The sequence below is a fragment of the Haemorhous mexicanus genome, chromosome 33 (assembly GCF_027477595.1).
Source record: "Haemorhous mexicanus isolate bHaeMex1 chromosome 33, bHaeMex1.pri, whole genome shotgun sequence".
Lineage (NCBI taxonomy): Eukaryota > Metazoa > Chordata > Aves > Passeriformes > Fringillidae > Haemorhous > Haemorhous mexicanus.
This window is the reverse complement of record NC_082373.1, coordinates 2,365,741-2,386,785: the sequence shown is the minus strand read 5'-3', so window position 1 is coordinate 2,386,785 and position 21,045 is coordinate 2,365,741. Positions and strand designations below refer to the sequence as shown.

At 48.8% G+C, this 21,045-nt stretch overlaps 2 protein-coding genes and 1 long non-coding RNA gene across 5 annotated transcripts; 2 read left to right on the top strand and 1 right to left on the bottom strand.

Annotated features, from left to right (window-relative positions):
• The first annotated feature begins 1,035 nt into the window (after positions 1-1,035).
• On the top strand, positions 1,036-13,291 carry ATF1 (activating transcription factor 1). 3 transcript variants are annotated; one of them, XM_059872004.1, is made up of 8 exons: positions 1,063-1,247; positions 5,490-5,603; positions 6,809-6,937; positions 8,206-8,306; positions 8,601-8,731; positions 9,425-9,604; positions 9,686-9,845; positions 10,719-13,291. In XM_059872004.1, exons 2-8 carry the CDS (start codon positions 5,493-5,495, stop codon positions 10,861-10,863), a joined length of 957 nt encoding a protein of 318 aa, XP_059727987.1. In that variant the 5' UTR covers positions 1,063-1,247; positions 5,490-5,492; the 3' UTR covers positions 10,864-13,291. The 3 variants fall into 3 exon arrangements, with proteins under 3 accessions (XP_059727986.1, XP_059727987.1, XP_059727988.1); XM_059872003.1 differs by having other exon boundaries at positions 1,036-1,247; positions 9,425-9,845; XM_059872005.1 differs by lacking the exon at positions 1,063-1,247 and having other exon boundaries at positions 5,490-5,559; positions 9,425-9,845.
• TMPRSS12 (transmembrane serine protease 12) lies at positions 11,442-20,696 on the bottom strand. The gene is made up of 5 exons (XM_059872025.1): positions 20,576-20,696; positions 19,406-19,604; positions 16,974-17,245; positions 15,782-15,924; positions 11,442-14,540 (listed from the first exon to the last, which is right to left on the bottom strand). Exons 1-5 carry the CDS (start codon positions 20,664-20,666, stop codon positions 14,295-14,297), a joined length of 951 nt encoding a protein of 316 aa, XP_059728008.1. The 5' UTR covers positions 20,667-20,696; the 3' UTR covers positions 11,442-14,294.
• Positions 15,776-16,181, top strand: LOC132340855 (uncharacterized). The gene is made up of 2 exons (XR_009490018.1): positions 15,776-15,912; positions 16,012-16,181. It is a non-coding gene; the product is annotated as an uncharacterized LOC132340855 (long non-coding RNA).
• Positions 20,697-21,045: the final 349 nt, after the last annotated feature.

Genomic DNA, 21,045 nt, shown 5'->3' with positions numbered 1-21,045 from the left:
GGAATTTTATTTTTAAGGAAGAAAATGCGGGTTAAAATTGATCCTGGGCAGAGGGAGAACTTTTAAGTATCTTGTATTCTGTCAGTTGTATGGAGGAGTGTTGGAGCCCTGGGGGTGTGAAGGAGCTGGGCTGGGCAGTGTCCTGTACCTGTAGCTTTGGGAATCAGTTTTTGGGGATCAGAGCAGGGAGTGGAGCGGGAGAATCCTGGGGGAGCTGGGAAGGGGCTCAGCTGGAGGAAAGGGGGATCAGGGGGAATTTCTGGCTCTGCACAACGCCCTGACAGGAGGAGACAGCTGGGGGGGATTTGGGACAGAGGAGAGGGAACGACCTCGGGCTGGGCCAGGGAGGCTCAGGGTGGGCACCAGGAGGAATTTCCCGATGGAAAGGGGGTCAGGAATTGGCACTGCCCAGGGGGCTTTTGAGTGCCCATCCCTGCAGGTGACCCAGGAAGGGCTGCAGGTGCCACTCAGTGCTCTGGGCTGGGGACAAGGTTGGATTCGATAGGCTCGGAGGGATTTTTCAACCTCAGGAATTCCGGGATCCTGTGAAAATCAGATTCCTGTTCCTAGTGGTGCTTGGCTGCAGTCGGTGCCTTACGGGGAACACTGAGTTTCCCGTGCTCCCCGGTGATGGCTGAGGAACTGTCCCATGATGGCGGCCACCGACTGGATGCCAAATCCTTACTCTGATCCTAAAATCGCTGTGGAATATCCCCGAGGGGGACCAAACCCCGTCACGTGCTGCTTCCTTAAAACCCCTCAGTGCCACCGGCCCAGCCGTGAGGAACCGCGGCCACTGTCCTGCCACACTCCGGCCGGGACGTGCCGGTGAAACCCGGCCGCACTGCCCTTGGCCCACGGTTGGGCGCGGGGGCCTGGAATTTCGGGAATATCGGGAATTTCGGGATTTTCCTGGCGGCGATCGCGATCCCGCTCCCACAGCGCGGGTTCGCGTCGCTCCCGCCGGCAGGGGCGCTGTTCCGCGCCGTGCCCGGCAGCGGCGCTCTGCCGCCTCCTCTCTGTGGTGCGCCCGGGCGGGGCCGGCTCCAGGCGGCCGCTCTAGCCCGGCGCCCGCGCGCTCCGCGCCGCTGGGGCTCTATGGCGGGGGCCCCTGGGCGCGCACTCTATGGTCGCGGCCCGCCCCCCCCGCCGGCGCCGCTTCTCTGAGGCGGGACCGGGCCGGGACCGGGGCCGGGACCCGGCGGCGGCTCCGGCGCTCCACACGCGCGGCCCTGCGGGGCTCTGAGGTAAGCGCGGGCTGCGGAGGCCGCCCCGTCCCCCTCGGCCCGCCCGCCGCTTCTTCTCCCCCCTCTCCGCCCCCGCGGGCCGTGAGGGGACGGGCACAGGCCGCGGCCTCGGCGCGGCGGCCGCTGCGGAAACCGCGGGGAGTTCTCCCCGCAGCCGGGCCTGAGGCGCTGCCCTGCGGCCTGGGGCTGCTGCCGGGCCCGAGCCTGCTCGCCCTGGGGACAGGGGGAAAAGGCTTCTGGGGGCTGACGAGGGGCCCCGGGTCGCGCTCCCCTCGGAAATGGGGGAAAGGTGCTCTGGGGGTGACCGCGGGTCCAGCCGGTCCCGGCCAGCGGTGGCTGGGTCCCCGAGCCCTGCCCGGGGACAAACTCGGCTTTATCAGTAACGAAACCGCCGCTAATGCGCGTCGTTACTTGTTCTCTATGAATTTTGCCCCAGACCCGTGTCTGAGCCTTGACTTCAGTGCTCAGTGGGGATCGGGTAGATCCAGGGCGGTATAAATGATAGAATTGATGGTATAAATGATCTCTGGGCTATTTTTCTCTCACAACCATCAGATCCCTGATGAGGATAGAATATTGACATCTTTAGGCTGCAGCGTTTATTTCTGAAGCTCCTGTGAGGAGATGTTACTGTATAGGCTGGTGCTGGGTGGAGGGGAGTGGGAGAAATCCTATGAGGAAAGTGCTCCTGGAGTTTTAAGGAATAACTTTGGTGTGTTTGTGGAATGGAATCTGGAGCAGTGACTGGGCACCTTGACTCAAAACTGCTCACTTGCTCTCTGGCACATCTGGTGGGATGTGCTGCCCTTTACTCTGTCTTTTACTGATTTCTGGGAGGGAAAAAAAAAAAAGAGTTTTCTGAGTGAGCAAATTTTCTCCGTGTGTCTAATGGCAAATTTAGGTAAATAATATTTTCACTGCTGAAAGCAGCTGATTTTGAGGCCCCCAAATTCCCCAAGATTACTTAAGTATCATTTAAGAAAACGTTTTTAAATCCATTAGTAAATTGTAAGTGTCAGAATTTGACTCCTGTCACTATTTGAGAATAAAATTCTGTGTCAAATATTCTTGATTTCTGACATTATAAAAATACAATCAATTGGCTCTTAAAATATTTCAGTGATGAAACATCATTCAGACCCTTCCTCTACTCAGTTTGCAAAACAGAACTTGGTTTCTTCCTTTGGCGCTCTCTGTAGCATTTTAGGGAATTAACAGAATTAGGGAATCAGGGGAAGTTGTGGGAATAGGTTTTCTTTTTTAATTGATGCTCCTTGAGCATGTCAGGTCTTTCTGGTGGGTTTGTGTGGTGGTTCATGCACTCTGAGGTATTGGGAGGGTGTCTGTGAACTTTGAGAAATGAAATGTGTCCTGATGAACTGTGACATTCCTGTTGGTGTTTCAAAGGAAGGTGGTTTTGAGGCGCAGGTTTGAAGAAGGATGAGTTTTCTTGGCTGGAGGGAGATGATGCCTAGAATTTTAGGAGTTCCTTAAAGCAAATTTCATGAGCTGCTGTTGCAAAATCCTTTCAGTTAAATGACTTTTGAGGTGGAGCTGCATGGAGACTTTATATTTACTGTGAAAATCATCACCCTTACCTGTCTGGTTGTTAAAAAGTGGTGAATGTACAGATTGGGACAATAATCATTCTCTGGACAATAAAGCCTTGGTGTTGCTTCTTGTCAGTGCTCTGTGACAGCAAAATTCTTCCTTCACCCCAAAGAGAGCACCTGCTTTCAGCTAAATAAATTAAATGCAGCTGTCAGAGCAGGTTTATCCAGGAGGTGACTGTACTCAAGTATTATCCTTTTTGTAGCTTCTTCTTAGAGCTTGAGACCTGCAGGTTGAAGTTTTCCTCCTATTCCAGGGGTAAATTCCAAGTTTTCCAGCTAAATGAAGTTAAAGGCAGGGAGTCTTGTGTGACACTCACGGCCCCAGGGGCTGTGAGGTGCAGGATGAATTTCCATCTTGTTGCAATCCTTGCTAAATCTTTTTATTGACTGATGTTGAATGAATAATTAAATATTCCAGAGCAAGCAGAGATGAACTAAACTCAAAACTCATATTTTTAATGGTAAATACTTTATCTTTTATTCCTGTAAGCAGAACTTTGTACCAGTGAGAGAAAGGTCAGCAAAACTCTCTGTGCTTTCCCCCTGGGGTGTTTCTTTGGGGTGGTTTTATTGGTTTCACTGTTTCTTGCAGCCTGTTTTTGAGTCTTTCATGGGACAGTAAGATAGAGAAACTAATAGCAGAGAGCAGGGAGGGCAGGCTGTGGTTTTGCACTACAGAAATGAACAGAGGTTTCTGTAGCACTGGAAATTTATTGTCATTTTGGCTGCTGCCTGGATTTCGGTTTGAGGGGCCCTGGTTACCTGGGACACTTTACAGAGTGCAAAATGTAGATTTTCCTTTATAAAATCTAAAACTGCATTTGAGGACAGACAAAGTTGTGTCCACTGCAGGTTTGTCATTAATTCTGCTCATAATCTTGAAGTGGTTGATGTTTGCAGCTATGAGGACGTTGGGAAGCTGCATCATAGGCTGGGGAAGATTTGGGCTGTGCTGTAAAGGACACAGAATCGTGGGTTTGTTTTGGCTGGAAGAGACCTTAAGGAACATCTCATTCCACCTCCCTGCCATGGGCAGGGTCACCTTCCACCATCCCAGCTTGCCCCAAGCCCTGTCCAGCCTGGCCTTGGGCACTGCCAGGGATCCGGGGGCAGCCACAGCTTCTCCGGGCACCCTGTGCCAGGGCCTGCCCTCCCTCAGACGGAGAAATCCTTCCCAATATCCCATCCAGCCCTGCCTTCTGGCCGTGGGAAGCCATTCCCCATGTCCTGTCACTCCAGACCCTTGTAAATGCTCTCTCTCCATCCTCCCTGCAGCTTCTTCAGCTACTGGAAAGGCACAATTCAGTTACCCTGAAGCTTCTCTTTTCCAGGCTGAACAATCCCAATTCTCCCAGCCTTTCTTACAGCAGAGCTGCACCATCAGTCATAATCTCTTGTATCAGCCAGCGACCAGTTTTCTCCCTACAACGCCCTGCTTTGGTGACTTTTCTGGGGGTCCTGCAGCGGGACCCCTCAGAGCAGGGAGGGCGCAGGAGCAGGACTCTGCTCTTGGTTGACTCTTCCCCCCCAGGAGCCTTCATGGGGCTGTGTGCTGTGGTTGGGCTCAGCAGGGAAAAATCAGTGACTCACATTTCCACAGAAAGAAATGTAATTTCCAGTCTCATAGCAACTGTCCTTTCAACACTTTCAAACCTTCTGTGACAAAATGTTTAACACTCACCCATCAGCTTTTAATGCTCCAGGCTGGTCCGCCCACTCCCCCCAGCTGAAACCTGCATTTGTGCATCCCTGAATCCCCCAGAATCCGAGGGGGGATGCTGGCAAGACGTTGAACAGTTAAATATAAAATCTTAGACATGAGAGAAGTGTTGCTGACTGCATTACATCAAGACAGAGTGACTTAAAATTCAAAACTGTGTTCTCTTCACTTTGATTTGAGTCCCTGGTTTGTTTTTATACACCTTCAGATAATTTCCAAAAATATTTTAGCCAAGCCACCAGCCAAACCTATTTTAAACTATCTTACTTAGAGAAAGATATTCTTTAGTATAAAGAATCTTGATTTTCTTCTTGAATCATCCTTCAAAGTGAAAGAGAGCAGGGTTGGATGGGATATTAGGAACTGGATATTAGCGGGATTATAACAGGATGGTGAGGCCCTGGCACAGGGTGCCCAGAGAGGCTGGAGCTGTGCCATCCCTGGAAGTGTCCAAGGCCAGGTTGGACGAGGCTTGGAGCAACCTGGAGTAGTGAAAGGTGTCCTTGCCCATGTCAGGGGGTGGCACTGGGCTTTAAAGTCCCTCCCAACCCAAACCAATCCATGATTCTGTGTGTCCTTTGCAGCACAGACCAAACCTGTTCTATTCCCAGCCTGGACTCAGGAGGTGACCCCAGGTGTGGGGCTTCACTTGCTGAAACCCACAGGGAAGAGCAGGGCAGGGTCCCACCGTGTCCCTCCCCACTGAGGAGGCACAGAAGGGCTCAGGGTGTTGATGGGAAGTGACAAAAATCCAGGCTGTGCCTTAACATTGGAGGGCAAAGAGCTCATCCAGCACGTCCCAGTGAGGCCAGAATCGTCAGGCGCTGAGGCTGTCAAACACTGGTGGAACTGGGCACCTGTCTGCTGTCCAAATTCATTACTAACTGGATTTAACTGGTTTTCTCATAGCTGATGATGGAAGAGGTGCACAAGGGTGGCAGCAGCAGCTCTGTTACGTCCCAGCCCTCAGCTGTACAAGGTACAACCCTCCAGGCAGCTCAGCTCTCTCATATTGCTCAACAGGTAAAGCCTGGGCTGGATCTCAGCAAACATTTCAGGGAGTTCAGAGCCAGTTTTATGTGCTACAAACTAGATCCATTCTTGGAAGCACTCAGAGAAGAAAAAACAGAAGGAGGCTAAGAAAAATGTGTTTGATGGTGGATGATATAAAATTAATTTAAAAGTGTTCAAAAGCTATTTTTTTGTGTTTGTACAATGCAGAAATGCAGCCCACATTTGGGGTTAGTCGACCACAGGAGCTGCTCAGGAATTAAATGAGGGCCTGGTTTCATTTTTTCCTTAGAAAAAGAATTTCCAGCTCCTTTTGTAGTAGCAGCAGTCCTGGGTGCTCAGCACCATGGAAACCCTTGGATTTTAGCCAAACATGAACATATTTAATCTAATAAACCATATGAACTTGTAAATTTGAGATTTTTCCTCTAAGGTAACATCCATGTCAGAGCTTTAACCTGGATCCCTTAGAACTGGTGAAGGAGTGAATCCTTCCAGGAGGGTTTTCTTGGGAAAAAGCAATGTTTTGCAGCTCATCCACTGTTTATCCTCTGGAGGCAATTGGGATTTCGATGCAAAATTTAGATATAGGAAAGGAGAGAATATCAGCTGGTGTCCTGGGGTTTGTTTCCAGGCTGAGTTCCTGATCTGTTTTTATATAAAGGTCTGATTGTCTCTTAATATTGTGAGTTACAATACAAAAGTAGCATTAAATGGAAATTCAGTTATGTTTATTTTAATGATCCCTTCATCGTCTCATGTATTTCAGATGAATAAAAGTACTGAAGGAATTTCACAACAAAAGTGATTGTTTACTACAATCTACATGTATAACTTGAATTATTTTTATTTTGGGAATATAGGGAAATGTGAACAATATTAATTGAATTAAAGTGTAAAGACTCATGCGAGTTCAACATCAAAACTACAAATGCTCTAGGAAGCTGAAGCATTTTCATGTTTTTAATATGTTACATAATATCACATATTTGATTATGTGACATAATGCCACATTTGATTTTTCTCCAACCAAAGGAAATAACTAACTGTCTCAGCTTTTTTCATATGCAAATAATGTCTAAAAAATGTGCATCTTTAAAGGTACTTTTGTGATTTAATTTGAATTAAAATAAGCTATTAATGGTTTTCCTACACGTGTTGCACTTCCCGAGTCCTGTGGCACAAAGGTTTTACTGATGGTTTTTGGTCTATTGTAGATGTCTCTCAGAGGTTCTGCTCCCCTCACAGTCGTTCAGCTTCCTGGAGAGCAAGTCCAGGTCCAGGGAGTCATTCAGACAGCTCAGTCCTCCTCTGTGATCCACTCCCCTCAGGTGCAAACCGTGCAGGTAACTCCACAATGGCTCTAAATACCCCAGGTCTGCAGTCACGTGGGTGAGAAGATGGGAAAAGATGTGTAGAGGCTTCTCTGACCCAGCTGCCTTTGTGCCCTGCTCTAAGAGACAGTGAGCAATCCAAGAACAGCCCTATGGGATCCCTCATTTGGGCTTGAACTTCTTCCTCATGGAAAGTCACCTGTGGAGTCAAAATGAAACCATTTGATGTCACCTCCCTTGATACAGAAATCCAATCTACAGCTCTGTAGTTGGTTCCTTGGCAGTCAGGTGGGGTCTGACACCCAAAGGAGGGGAGTGGGGAATAACAGAATAATTCAGTAGTGGATTAAAATGAGTGTTTGGGCAAGGTGGAGCTGTGTGAAGGGGATGGCTGCTGGGTGCTCTCTCGTGCTGTAACTCCCTTTCAGTGGTACCCAAGTCTTTGCTTGTGTCTCTTATTCACTTGCCATGTGATTTTTGTAAGAGTCCCTTCCAAAGAGGTGCCCAGGGAGTTCCAGTGAGCCTGTTCCTGCTCCTTTCAGTCCCTGCTGCAGAGCCCCTGGGGACCTGGAGTTCCACTGGGAAACCACTGCCCTGGCAGCCAGGCGAGGGAGGAGCTGCCCTAAAACCCAGGAATTTGTCCCTGATCCTTGTCCCACACTCCTCACACCACACTAAAATGATAAGACATGAGAAGCAAACCTGGCAGGGATTGTCAGCTGTCACTGCTGTAACATCAGAGCAGGGAGAGGAGAACGTGTCACTGCTGAAAGCACTCAGGCATCTGCATTGGCTGCTTGTTGGTGCTCGTGTCTCTGTTCAGTCTCTTTCCTTTTCCCTCCCCCTGGTTGCACAGTCTCCACTGACTGGATTCATTCCTTTTCTGTAATTTATGAACTTTGTGGCCTTGGTGGAGGGAAAAACAAAGTATAACATGAGCAGGTTTTTTTCCTTGCTGATCATAGGCTGCTCTGTCTCTGCAGTTCAGTGAGAGGTTTTTCACAGAGCTCTGTGCATTCCTCTGCACTCTCTTACTGGTACACAGATAAGAGCAACTAAATGTTTTGTTCACTAATAAGGAGCATCAGAGACAAAATTACACTTTGAACTGGATGAGCACACAGTGGAATAATGAAAATTGAAATAATGAAATATTCTTTTCACTGGACTTTGACATTCTCACCAACAAACCTCACTGCTCCTTTTCTACATAAAAGATTCCAGGTGCTTTCTGTGTTTGTCATGTACATCAGTGGTGCTCCTGTTCCCTTTCTCACCAGGTATCTTCCTTGTCTGAGAGTGAGGATTCTCAGGACTCCTCAGACAGCATTGGCTCCTCGCAGAAGGCTCGAGGCATCTTGGCTCGTCGTCCATCCTACCGGTACGGGTGTGATGCACTTGGTGTTTTTATTTGAAACCAAAACAGCAGCCCCTTCCCATGGTTTTCAATATTCTGCTGGTTGTTTCCTTTCCCTTGAAACACGCAGTGAATCTGTTCATGCACTGAACTTTCTGAGCCATCATTGCTATGAGGAAACTTTGACTCCACTAACTGGAGATTGGCCTCAGCAGGATTTTGTAAAGGGCAAAATGTTCATCAGCTGTAATTTTACTCAGTTGTATCATTTTATTGAAGTGAGGAGTGCAGAAAAATGTCAGACTCCTTTTTTCACAGAAAAATTTTGAAAGATCTTTCTTCTGAAGACACACGGGATAGAAAAGGAGATGAGGAAAGTCCTGGGGTCTCCACTGTCGCCTCCATGTCCGTTCCCACACCCATCTACCAGACAAGCACTGGACAGTACAGTACGTTACCCAAAATATCCTCACAGTTTTTCTTCTACTTGCCTCAAAATACAGATTTCATTAAGTATTTGAGTAAGATAAAGGACAAAAGTTGGTTATTATCTAGTAGTCAATAAAGTTAGTATATAGAAGTAACTGGTATCTACAGACTTCAGATGAACTCAGTGCTCTGTAATTTAAAATTTTGCACATTAAGACATTTAAGGGTGTTGGTATGGAGCACACAGCAGTGTTCTTTGCTGGATTTAACCCAATACATCAGTGAAGACACATATATATATTTTTTTAATTTTTTAATATATATATATATATGTATGTATTACAGGCCACACTAAAATGCTCCTGTGGTATCAGAGAGGTACGAAAAAATTAGGATTTGTTCTTTTGCTGTTCCCACTTGGTGTTTGCGGTGTTTCACACCTGCTCCTCTCCATCCTGTGAGTGGGTGAGGCCCTGGCACAGGGTGTCCAGAGAAGCTGAGGTGCCCGTGGATCCTTGGCAGTGACCAGGGCCAGGCTGCACGGGGCTTGGAGCAGCCTGGGCTGGTGGGAGGTGTCCCTGCCCACGGCAGGGCGTGGCACTGGATGGGCTGTAAGGTCCCTCCCAGCCCAACCCATTATAGGATACTGTGATTTTCCCGTATTCCCTGCTGTACAGCTACAAACCCTCTTGTCCCTGTGCCTTCCCTTGCAGTTGCCATCGCAGCCAACGGGCTCCAGCTGGCGGGCCCGGGGGCGGACGGGGTGCAGGGGCTGCAGACACTGACCATGGCCAACGCCGGCGGCTCTCAGCCCGGGACCACCATCCTGCAGTACGCCCAGACCTCGGATGGGCAGCAGATCCTGGTGCCCAGCAACCAGGTGGTGGTGCAGAGTGAGTACCCCATGGGGACACAGTTACACCCCTGTCACCGTGAGTGCTGCCCGCTAATGCTGCCCCGTTTGTGTCCCCTAGCTGCCTCTGGGGACATGCAGACGTACCAGATCCGCACCACGCCCACCACCTCCTCCCTGCCCCAGACCGTGGTGATGACATCCCCCGTCACTCTGACGTCCCAGAGCAGCAAGACAGATGACCCACAGCTGAAACGAGAGATCAGGCTGATGAAGAACAGGTATGTGAGTGCACCTGAGCTGCTTGGTTGGTGAGTTTAATCACGTGCAATCACTGGGATTGGAAAAGACTAACAGGATCATAAAGTCCAACCTGTGACAGATTTCCACCAGAGCACTGAGTAGCACATCTAGGGATGGGGACTCCAAACCTCCCTGAGCAGCCCCTGCCAATGCCTGACCATCCTTTCTATGAAGAAATTCCTCCTGATGTCCAACCTGAACCTCCCCTGGCATAGCTTGAGGCCATTTCCTCTTGTCCTGTCCCTGTTCCCTGGGAACAGAGCCTGACCCTCCTGCCCCTGGCTGCCCCTCGTGTCAGGGAGTTGTGGAGAGGGAGGAGGTTCCCCCCGGGCCTTCTTCTCTACAGGCTGAGCCCCTTTCCCAGTTGCCTCAAGAGTTCTGCAGACCCTTCTCCTTGTACTCCAGTCCCTTCCCTGGCTCCATTCCCAGCTCTGGGTGTGCTCCAGCCCATCCATATTTCGCTTGCAGTAAGGGTCCAGAAATGGAGGGCCCTCAACCGTGTCCATCACAGGGGGGCAATCCCTGCCCTGGTGCTGTGCCACACCATGGCTGGTACAGCCCAAGTGCCCTTGGCCTCCGTCCCCACCTGGGCACACCTGGGCTTGTGGGAAATTGTGACCCAGACGTACTCCCTTGAGTCTCACAGTGTGGAGAAGCCAAATCTGGGTTTCCCCTGCAGATTGGCTGCCATGTGTGTTACCAGAAACTGCTCAATTTCCTGCTCTCCTCAGGCAGTTTTGGCTCAGTTTTGTTCCTCACTGCAGTTCCAGCTCTCTCGTGGTGGTCGGTATTGTGACATTCAGAAAATAGATCCCACACCTAAAATCAAGAACTCTGCTTCTCTGTTGCAGAGAGGCTGCCCGGGAGTGCCGTAGGAAGAAGAAGGAGTATGTGAAATGTTTGGAAAATCGAGTGGCAGTCCTGGAAAATCAGAACAAAACTCTAATTGAAGAACTAAAAACTTTGAAAGATCTTTACTGTCATAAAAGTGTGTAAGAAGAGAAGATAAAAACCTTTGGGGACTGGTGAAATATCAGAGGAGAATTTTTTTTTTATACTGAATTTTTTAAACTAGATGAAAGGTCAAAAATGAAACTTTTCTACCTAGATTTCACAGCTCAAAGACTCTATAGATTTTCTTTACAACATGTTGGTGAAAAAGTACAAAGAGAAAACAAGAAAACCTCACCAAAATTCCTGCTGGCACAACTGGAAACTGCTAAATTCAAGATTGCAGCTACAGCGGAAGGACAGTCACGTGTGGCGAGGCAGGTGATGAGAGTTTCTTTGAAAATTCCTATGAATGCCTCTAATAAGGGAGGCAAAATTTGGTTACAACGAAAACATGGATGAAACAGAATCCTTGCCATAGCTGACATTATTAGTAACGTTTATAACCAGTGTATGTTTTGATTTCTTACTCTTTTTCAAGCCTTTTTCCTTCAGTTATTTGTCTGTAAATATTTTCATTTTAACCTGTAAGTTGGTCTTTACAGGTGCAGATGATAAAAAAGCTGATACTTTGCTCGAGGTATAAATTATGTTTTTACTCTTTCTCAGTGACAATTTAAAAAGTTGGGATTTTTTTTTTTCCATATTTGCTGTGTTTATCAGATGGGGGTAGGATCTGCAGAAGGCAGCAAGAGGCCTGGTCCTGGAAATGTCTGAGGCATAGAAAATTGTGTTGATTTTCTTAGACAATTCAACACATCAGTGATTTTAAAGCACAGTGTGAGGGACAAGGACTGGTGACAAAAGTTCTGAAGCATTTCTGAGATTAAACTTCCAAAAGTTTTTAATTTCGCAAGAGGTTTTTCTTAGTTCTGGGCATGAGAAACATCGATCATTGAAAATTAAATTGTGTGCTGATCATATCTACAGTTAAACACTCAGTGCTTGTCCTGGCTGGGGATTCTCCTGGGCTTTGGAACATGAAACCAAATAGAAGAAAAATGATGTAGAAAAAAATGGAAGATCTATACCAAAGGGTTATGAGGTTCTAATCTTTGGTTTATTGCTGGAAGTAGTGCAAAATTACAATTTCCAGCCTAATTTTGTAAGGTAGGAGCTATTTTGCAAAGTAACGGTATCTTTGTAAGCAAATACTATATTGCAAACAGGGAGATGGTTGGTATATTTTGTAGCTAAATTGTGATCTTTACAAAACCTGAAATTGAGTTTCTATACGTATTTTGACAGTTTATATCTTTCATTTTAGTAACCAAATGAAATATTTTGTGAACCAGATTTTCAAGGATATATTTTTATGGATAGTACAAAGTCAAATGAGATCCTCTTTGGTGTAGGTGATATTTGAATTAATTTTGTATGTCTGTAGGCAACTTGCAGAAAAAAACAGATCCTAAAGAGTATTGGGGGGGAACAAAGGAGGGAAAAAAAAAAAAAGAAATTAGGACTTTTTACTCCCCAGAGCTGACAGTATCTGCACATTAGATCTCAATGTGTCAGAGAGTCCGGTTTGTACAATTTAAATTTGTTTCAGGTGAAAATCAAAAGTTTGACATGATCAGGACTCCTTTACCTGGGGAATCTCTGTGCTTGGAGACCCCCAGAGCTGTCTGGCTGTGGGCCTGGTGGGCTGGACGTGGTACTGGTGAGGACACGGTCCTGGGCAAGGTGTGACCCTGCTGGTCAGGCCGTGGTCTTGGGCAGGTGCTGTAGGTGACTGCAGTGCCTCTTGCATGAGTAATAAACCATTTCCATAGCTGGGATTGGATCCTGCTTCCAGTTCTGTCAGCGGGAATTAACAATGGGCTGTGCTGTTCCGAGGTGTTAGAGCTCCGTGTGTGTCGTGCTAGCTCAGATCTGGATGGAATTCCAAGCTGTGCTCCCTCCCTGGATGTGTAATGCTTATCCCATGGTCAGTCAGTATTTTTGATTTTGCTCCTTTGGGAATTAATGGACTTGTAGCAAGCAGAGCTCTTTTCCATGAGGAATCTGCATTCCACAGTCTCCTGGTTAGTGGGCTAGAACAGAATATTTTTTTTGCCCCCTGAAGTTCCTAAGTCTCTCGTTGCGGGCATGAGTCCCAATGTGTTTCCTTTAGGCCAGGCTGGAGTGTGACTCCTGGTTGCCATCATGTCAGAAAAAAAGCTTTGTGGCACATCAGAAATAAGGTTGGGAAAGTCCTAAACTGAGGGAGCTGCTCCTGGAGAGGTGTCGGTGTTTCCCATTTCTTTGGTGGAATTTCAGGAGAACTGAACAGCCTGGAATGTGCCTGGAACATGCACCTCAGAGAATTGGACCTTTCCTCAGCTGTGTGTAACCCGTGAGAGGGGGTTTGACCTACAGTTCTGAACTGCTTTGGGAACTCTGTGGTAGCTGATCCTCACTGTGTTCTCTTTTTTCCTTTTGTAAGATGGAACAATAATAAACAAAAACTATCAAGTGTTAAGACTGTGAACACCTGGTGGCCAATTCTTCTTGTATCCAGCAAGGGAAGCACCTGTCCTGCCAGACACACCAGGAGTCAAATTTTACACTCTTAAAATAATGTGTTGGAAAGAACAGCTGATTTTTCATCATGGGAATATTAAACAGTAACACATGTTCGCTCTTTAAGCACTGATCATGAAGTTCTTAGTTTGAATTTACTTTCAGATCTCGATTTTAAAGAGTAAAATCTCATTCCTGAGGGTAAGAGATGCAACAGCTGATGCTGTTCTGCTGGTTGGTTCCAAACAGTCCATGCTTTCCATGAATTGTAAATATTTGTTGAAACAATTAATGGTTGCAAATTTTGATCTTGGTAAATAAAGTCACTAAAATATTATTATTCTGCTGGTCCCTATTTCTTTTTAATGAAGTTAAAGCTGCAGTGGTGGTGACCAGGTGTGAATACCTGTGTGGGATCAAGTCATATGACAGCTAGGAATAAATAATAGTCAATTTTAGTGGATTACATGGCACTTGTACACACCTGCCAGTGCTAAAAATCATGAGTGCAGAACAGCTTTTACCTTCCTGCAGGTTTTTTTACCTTCTTAGTTTTCAATAAGCTGAGCCACAGGTAATGTTTGGTTAATTAAATGGTTAATTAAAACCTTAGTGTGCTCTGCTGGTTTTTACCCGGCAGAGGGAGCATCTGCCCTCCCCAGACCCTGGTGGCGTCACTGAGTGTATTTAACCTTCTGATGGCTGAAAAAGCACAGAAATAGGGTGGGAAGAAAGTGTTTCCAGTCGATAACACTTCTATCTTATTAGTGCCAAGGCTGTTAACTGTTTCCTCTCCTGTCAGTGTGGATTTCAGAGGCAGGAAACAAAAAATACAATGGCAGACATGACTCCTAAAAAGTAAGTGCACATCCTTTGGCTCTTGGATTTATTGTCAGTCAGGAGGGAGCTGGTTTCTCCAAGCTTTTCCAGGCAGGACAGACCTCCACGAGGACCACATGCTGGATTCCCCTCTACAAAATCTGCGTGAGCACTGTGTGTACCAGAGTCAGGAGGATGGTGAGTGTGGTGCTCAGGGGGTTCCAAGTCTTGCTAGTCAACAGGAGTTTTGCTTTTATCCATTTTCTGTACTGGGACAGGCGCACGTAGATCCCGGGGTATCTGGGGCGGCCACAGCCCACCCCAAAGCTGGCGATGCCAATGAGGAAGTACTTGTCAGTGTCAGGGTGGTAACACACCAAGGGGCCCCCGCTGTCACCCTACAAATGAACACCACAAAAACCAGTAGCATGTAAGGGTTTCCTTCCAGGAAACACTTCAGGCAGTAATCAGTCTATTTTTTAGATTTATTTTGAGCAGCTCAGTTAACTGGACAGTCAGTGACAGTGACATGTGGGCAGTAGCACGTGGACAACTCAAGGTCAATCTGGTGTTGCTGAAAGACAGAATCAGCATCCCTGAGATTGGAAAGGCCCTCAAGACCATCAAGTCTAACCTGATCCCCATCTTGTCACCAGACCAGAGTGCTGTCACCCACGTTCAGCTGGTCCTTGGACACCACCAGGGACGGGGACTCCACCACCTCCTTTGGCAGCGCCTTCCAATGCCTGACCACCCCTTCCATGGAGAAATTCCTCCTGATGCTGGTCAAGACTGCACTGACCAGAGCCCTCCCTAGGCCTACACTGCTTCTGTTAATTGAGCTAAAAGTAATCTGAGTATCTTTTAACTCAGATTCTGTTGTTTTCCCTCTGCACCTTTTCATGCCTAAACCTAAACCTTCATTCCTCACTTAATTGGGGAATTTGTCCACACAGTGTGGGAGCTCCAAGAGACACAGTAAGGAACACACATCCTGTGGTCTTGGCCGTGTCACCTGCTCAGGGAAAACTGCTGAGAGAAGCAGGAAGTGTATCAGACAAAGCACTTAGGATACATTATGGGGTTTAATTAGTAATGTCTCTGTGTCCCAGCTGGTGCTGCAGCTTCTGCCAGTGCTCTGGACCTGAGAACTGGCTTTTCCGAGAAAGAGGTGGTGATTGCTCAGAATTTAAATGAAAATCATGCCACATCCCTGAGCCACTTCCTAGAGCCCTATCCCTGAACCACATTCCCGAGCCTTATCTGTGTCCAGTGCTGCTCTCCAGCATAAGAACAGCTGAGACATATATGTGCTTCACACACACTGCACGGTCCAGTGTCCAATGTTTTGTCTCATATATAATTTACTGACACCTTAGTGGCATAAATATGTTGGGTTCTTTATCCTTCCTCTTTGTTCAACTATCCCAGTCATCTTTCCAATATCACCAAATTCTTTGTGTATGTTTTTGCTTTGCAATCACTGTCCCAACCCTTTTATGATGCTTCCTTTGCATTTGACATGTTTTCCAGTTAGTATTTCTGCTGTTTTAATTAATCATGCTACAAATCACGATGCTGCCAAGCCTCTGGCTTGGGAGTTCCACTGAGGCAGGTGGGGCACCACCTCCCTTCTCACCTGGCAGGTGTCGGTGCCTCCAGCCCAGACGCCGGCGCAGAGTGCTTTGTTGTTCATGAGCCCCGCGTAGCCTTCAGAGCTGTTGCACAGGCTGGGAGGGAGGATTCCCACATGGGCTTCTTTTAGCACAGGTGAGATTTTACCTTGAAAGGAGACAGAATTTAGAAAGGTTAAATATGCTGGGGTGTGTAGCAATTTTACTGTGGTTTTTTTTTTTTTCATTTTGCCAGCCTAGGTGTGTTCCTGGACATGTTTAGACATGGACCTGACACAGACCCTGCCTGCTGCCAATGGATTGGAATTTGAGTGGGTTAAAAGTTTGGAGACTTGGGTTTGATGTAGATTTTGCAATTCTTCCTCAGAAGAAGCATCAATGATAATATACCTGCCTTGTTCAAAATGTCAGAGGTGACTTATCAAACAGGCTCATACAATCTCAGCTGACCCCAAAACTCCCACACACCAACTGGCATTGAATTTGTGCCCAGTGGGAGTAAAGAGAGAATTGGAGGGGGTGTAGTCATTCATAAATCCCATGGGAACCCCTCAGTTCACAACATGTAGCATCAGAATTGTTGCTTTTCAATAGAATAGCTGTTTCCAGCAGCCCACGTTGACCTGCACCATGAATCTGAAATCGGCTGAGTTTATTTTCCTTTTTTTCATGTTATACTTGGAAGGAAGGCTGGGAAATCTATTTCTGTGGTTACAGCTGTGTGGGTCTAACCTGCTTGTGATGGAAAACCCTCACTGAGAACAGATCCTCACTGTAGAGTTAAATGACATTGTGTGGGGAGACCATAACCCGAGCAAATCCAGTTAGAATCACAGAATGGTTTGGGTTGGGAGGAACCTTAAAAATGATCCAGTTCCAACCCCCTGCCATGGGAAGGGACACCTTCCGCTATCAGGTTACTCCAAGCCCCATCCAGCCTGACCCTGGACACTTACACAGATCCAGGGGCAGCCACAGCTGCACTGGGCAGTCTGTGCCAGGGCCTCACCACCCTCACAGGGAGGAATTTCTTCCCAATATCTAATCCGAACCTGTCCTCTCAGTTTGGTGCCATTCCCCCTTGAAAGGTCGGGAAAGGCCTCTAAGATCCAAGTGCAAGGAAAGTTTATAAACCCGGGGAGCTGGAGTGGGCGAGGATGGAAACAGGAGGGTTCCAGCAGGGGCAGAGCCCAGTACCCTTCTCGGAGGTGCGTCCCCAGCCGGTGATGTAGCAGTCGGAGCTGTTCTCCAGGGGCTGCACCAGGGCAGCTGGGGGCAGGCACACGGGCTGGATGTAGAGGCTGTAGCGCACTGCCGACCTCAGCTCGAACACTGCCACGTCGTTCTCAAAGGTTTCCCTCTTGAACTCCGAGTGCACGATGATCCTCCTGATCCTCCTCCGTGCTGTGTGGCGGCCGTGCTTCTGCAGGTTGTGCACGCCCAGAACGGCTCGCCAGGAACACGGATCCCTGTGGGAGAATTCACATGGGTTGGACATCAGTTTCACCGACTGTTTTCACAGAGCTGCGGAATCCAGGAATGGGTTGGATTGGAGGCACCTTAAAGCTCATCTCATCCCACCCCTGCCATGGCAGGGACACCTGTCCCAGGGTGCTCCAAGCCCCATCCGATCTGGCCTTGGACACTTCCAGGGATCCCAGCTTCTCTGGGCACCCTATACCAGGGCCTCCCTCACAGGGAAAAATTTCTTCCATTATCCTCTTGATCCCTGTCTTCTTTTGCTTATGCACCTTTAGGAATATACATTGAAAATTCCAGAGTAAATATTTCCTAGAACAAATTTTCCTTGTTACCATTCTGCCCATGTGAACGCTCCCTTTGCCTATTGGTGGTAAGGAAAATTCAGATTAAGGATTTAAGATGACACCCAGATTTTATCTCTCACCCCATCTCAGCAGAGGCCACCAGGAGATTATAGTCTGAAAAAGCTGAAAACATGGTTTTATTTTGGCTAAACGAAGGAGGCTCATCCCCCACAAAGATTCTACTTGTACCTAGACCTGGGAAACCCATTATCTAGAAGTAAAAGAATGACTACCAAGTTAATATTAAATTTATAAATAGGGGTAGAGTCATTCAGATCTAATTTCTAGTCAGGTATATTGAAAAAAAACCCTTTATTAAATAAGTTTTGAATTTGGCCTGGGATGAGCTATAAAATTCAAATTAGTCTCCAAAATTAAGGTAAAAATTAAATTGATAATTTAAAGATAAATTATATTGCAAATAAATGTTTGTTAAATGCAAACAAGGAGCTGATGTAACAAAGTCCTGATAAAGGACAAAATTGAAGTTTCACAGATTTCACAGTTCACTTTCCCCCAGGTCATGGCTGAGTCAACAGTTGATGTTGACAGATGCAGATTGTGCAACTGTGGTAAAGGCTGGAAAAGAGATTAGTGCTGGGAGCTGAAATGCTCCAGAGTTGCTGTAAGTGCAGTTAAAAATCTGTTCTGAGGCGTTATTACCACATTGTCAAAAAAAACCTCTTAAGTGCCAAATTGTTGGTTCTGATCAACAAGAAAAAAAGAAATTGTGTTAAAACTGATAAATTGGAGTGTTTGTAACCTAAATATCACAACATTTTGTGGTGAACTTTAGAAGGTTAAGAAAACTTTTAGGTTAAGAAAACTCCATTAACCAGAAAAATCAGAGCTCTGTGGAACAAAGCAACCCAGAAAACCTGGCATGGGAGAGGGTCTTCCTGCTCCAGAGCTGGAAAAGCCCAGAGTCAGGGGTGGGATGAGAAGATCTCATCCAGTATCTCATTCTGTGATTCTATTAATCAAAACCAAACAGTCCTTTATTGGAAGAAACACAGGTAATTCTGGCCCAGGCCAGAAGGGCACAGCCAAGATTTTTTGATGGTGACTTATGATGCCTGACTGACTATTCCTGATGTTGGCTGCCCAGGGAGTTGGTGGAGTCCCCATCCCTGGAGGTGTCCAAGGAATGACTGGAGGTGGCACTCAGTGCTCTGGCCTGGTGACAGGGTGGGGATCAGGCAGGGGTTGGACTTGATGATCTTGGAGATCTTTACAATCAGTGCTCCAGCCCCTTCCCCAGCTCTGTTCCTAGCTCTGGATATGCTCCATCCCCTCAATGCTTTCCTTGCTGTGAGGGGAGAACGGAACACAGCACTGGAAGGGCCTCTCAGTGCCCAGCACGGGGGGTTAATCCCTGCTCTGCCCCTTTGGCCACCCTGTGACACAACTCAGGTGCCCTCAGCCTCCTTCCACTTGCCCAGGGAGCTCAGCCGTGGTGCCCAGGGAGCTCAGCTGTGGTGCCCAGAGGGGGTTCAGCCATGGTGCCCAGGGAGCTCAGCCGTGGTGCCCAGGGTTCAGCTGTGGTGCCCAGGGGGCTCAGCCATGGTGCCCAGGGGGCTCAGCCGTGGTGCCCAGGGAGCTCAGCTGTGGTGCCCAGGGAGCTCAGCTGTGGTGCCCAGGGTTCAGCCATGGTGCCCAGGGTTCAGCCGTGGTGCCCAGGGTTCAGCCATGGTGCCCAGGGGGCTCAGCCGTGGTCCCAGGGGGCTCAGCTGTGGTCCCAGGGGGCTCAGCCGTGGTGCCAGGGGGCTCAGCCGTGGTGCCAGGGGTCACCCCAGTACGTACGTCCTGCCATCCACGCAGTGGCCGGCGGTCAGCACGGCTCTCCGGCTCAGCAGGACGCCGCCGCACAGGTGCACGAAGCGGACGCCGCCGCGCAGCACCTGCAGGCTCACTACCCACGGCCATGCACCCTCCGGGGCCTCATGGCCCCCCACGATCCAGGACGCCACGCTCCGGGCCACCGCCAGCTGCTGCTGACACTCTGCAAAATACAATGGGCTCCTTAGAGAGCCTGGAGGGCAAAGCTCAGCTTTTGGGGCAGCGTTTGTGGATGCTGTGGGTTTATGGGTTGGTCTTCTTTTCCTGTTTTTGTTTGCTGTTTTTGTTTGCTTGGGTGTTTGGGGGGTCTTTTTTTTTGCTGCTGGTGGTGGCTTTTTTGGTTCTTTTAAATTTGTTTTAGGTTTGGATTTTTATAACTCCAGCATCACCACAGCACAGGAAGGACATAGACCTGTTGGAGACGAGGCCACCGAGTTGTTTAGAGGGATGGAGCAGATCTGCGAGGAAAGGTTGGGAGAATTGGGATTGTTCAGCCTGGAGGAAAAAAGCTTCGGGCTAACTTAACTGTGGCCTTCCAGTGCCTGAAGGAGCTGCAGGAGAGATGGAGAGAGACCATATAAATGGGCCTGGAGTGCCAGGACAAGGGACAACCGCCAGAGGGATATTGGGAAGAAATTCCCCCCTGCCAGGGTGGTGAGGCCTTGGCACAGGGTGCCCAGAGAAGCTGTGGGTGCCCCTGGATCCCTCGCAGTGTCCGAGGCCAGGCTGGACAGGACTGGGAGCAGCCTGGGACGGTGGAAGATGACCCTGCCATAGCAGGGATGGCACTGGGTGGCTATAAGGTCGCCCCCTTCCAGCCAAAACCATTCCAGGGCTCTCTGTTCTGCAGGACTCGCTCCCTCACAGATCCCAGTGTCTGGGGATCCCGCGACTTTCTCAGCCCATGTAAATACGGCGTATTTAGCTAACTAAGGTGTATTTCTGGTGTACAGATTTAAGGTAAAGTGCGCTCAGTCGCCGCTGCTTTACGGAATTCGCCAGATTCCTGTATAAACGAGAGACTTTTCCGCCGCCCCTCGCCCCGCTCCGCTCTGGCTCTTCCCTGCTCGCCGCCCCCTTCCCCGACTCCTCCGCCCCGGCCCGGCCCCGCTGGGCCCCGTTGGGTCCCGGTACCGTCCGCAGGGTCGGTGGGGGCCGCCCCCGCGGGCAGGGGCCCCGCGAGCAGCAGCAGCAGCAGCGGCAGCGCGGGCCGCGCCCGCCGCATCGCCGGCGAGGGCCGAAGATGGCTGCGGGCCTGAGGGGAGCCCCGCGGGGAGCCCCGAGGGGAACGGCCGGCCTCTGCACCGGGCCGTTGGGGCGGCGGGGACGGCGCGGGAGCGAGGACCGAGGAGCCGGTGAGGGGCGGGAGGGGCCCGCCTGCCCTCAGCGACCGCTGGCAGGGAGCCCTCAGGCGGGCACAGGGGTCAGGGGGCTCAGCTTCACCTGAGCACAGGGTCAGGGGGCTAAGCTTCACCTGGGCAAAGGGTCAGGAGGCTTACCCTCACCTCTGCAGAGTCAAGGTTTTCAGCCCTGAGCCAAGGATCAAGGGTCTCAGCCTCACGTGGGCAAAGGTTCAGGGGTCCCACCCTCACCTGGGCCAGGGG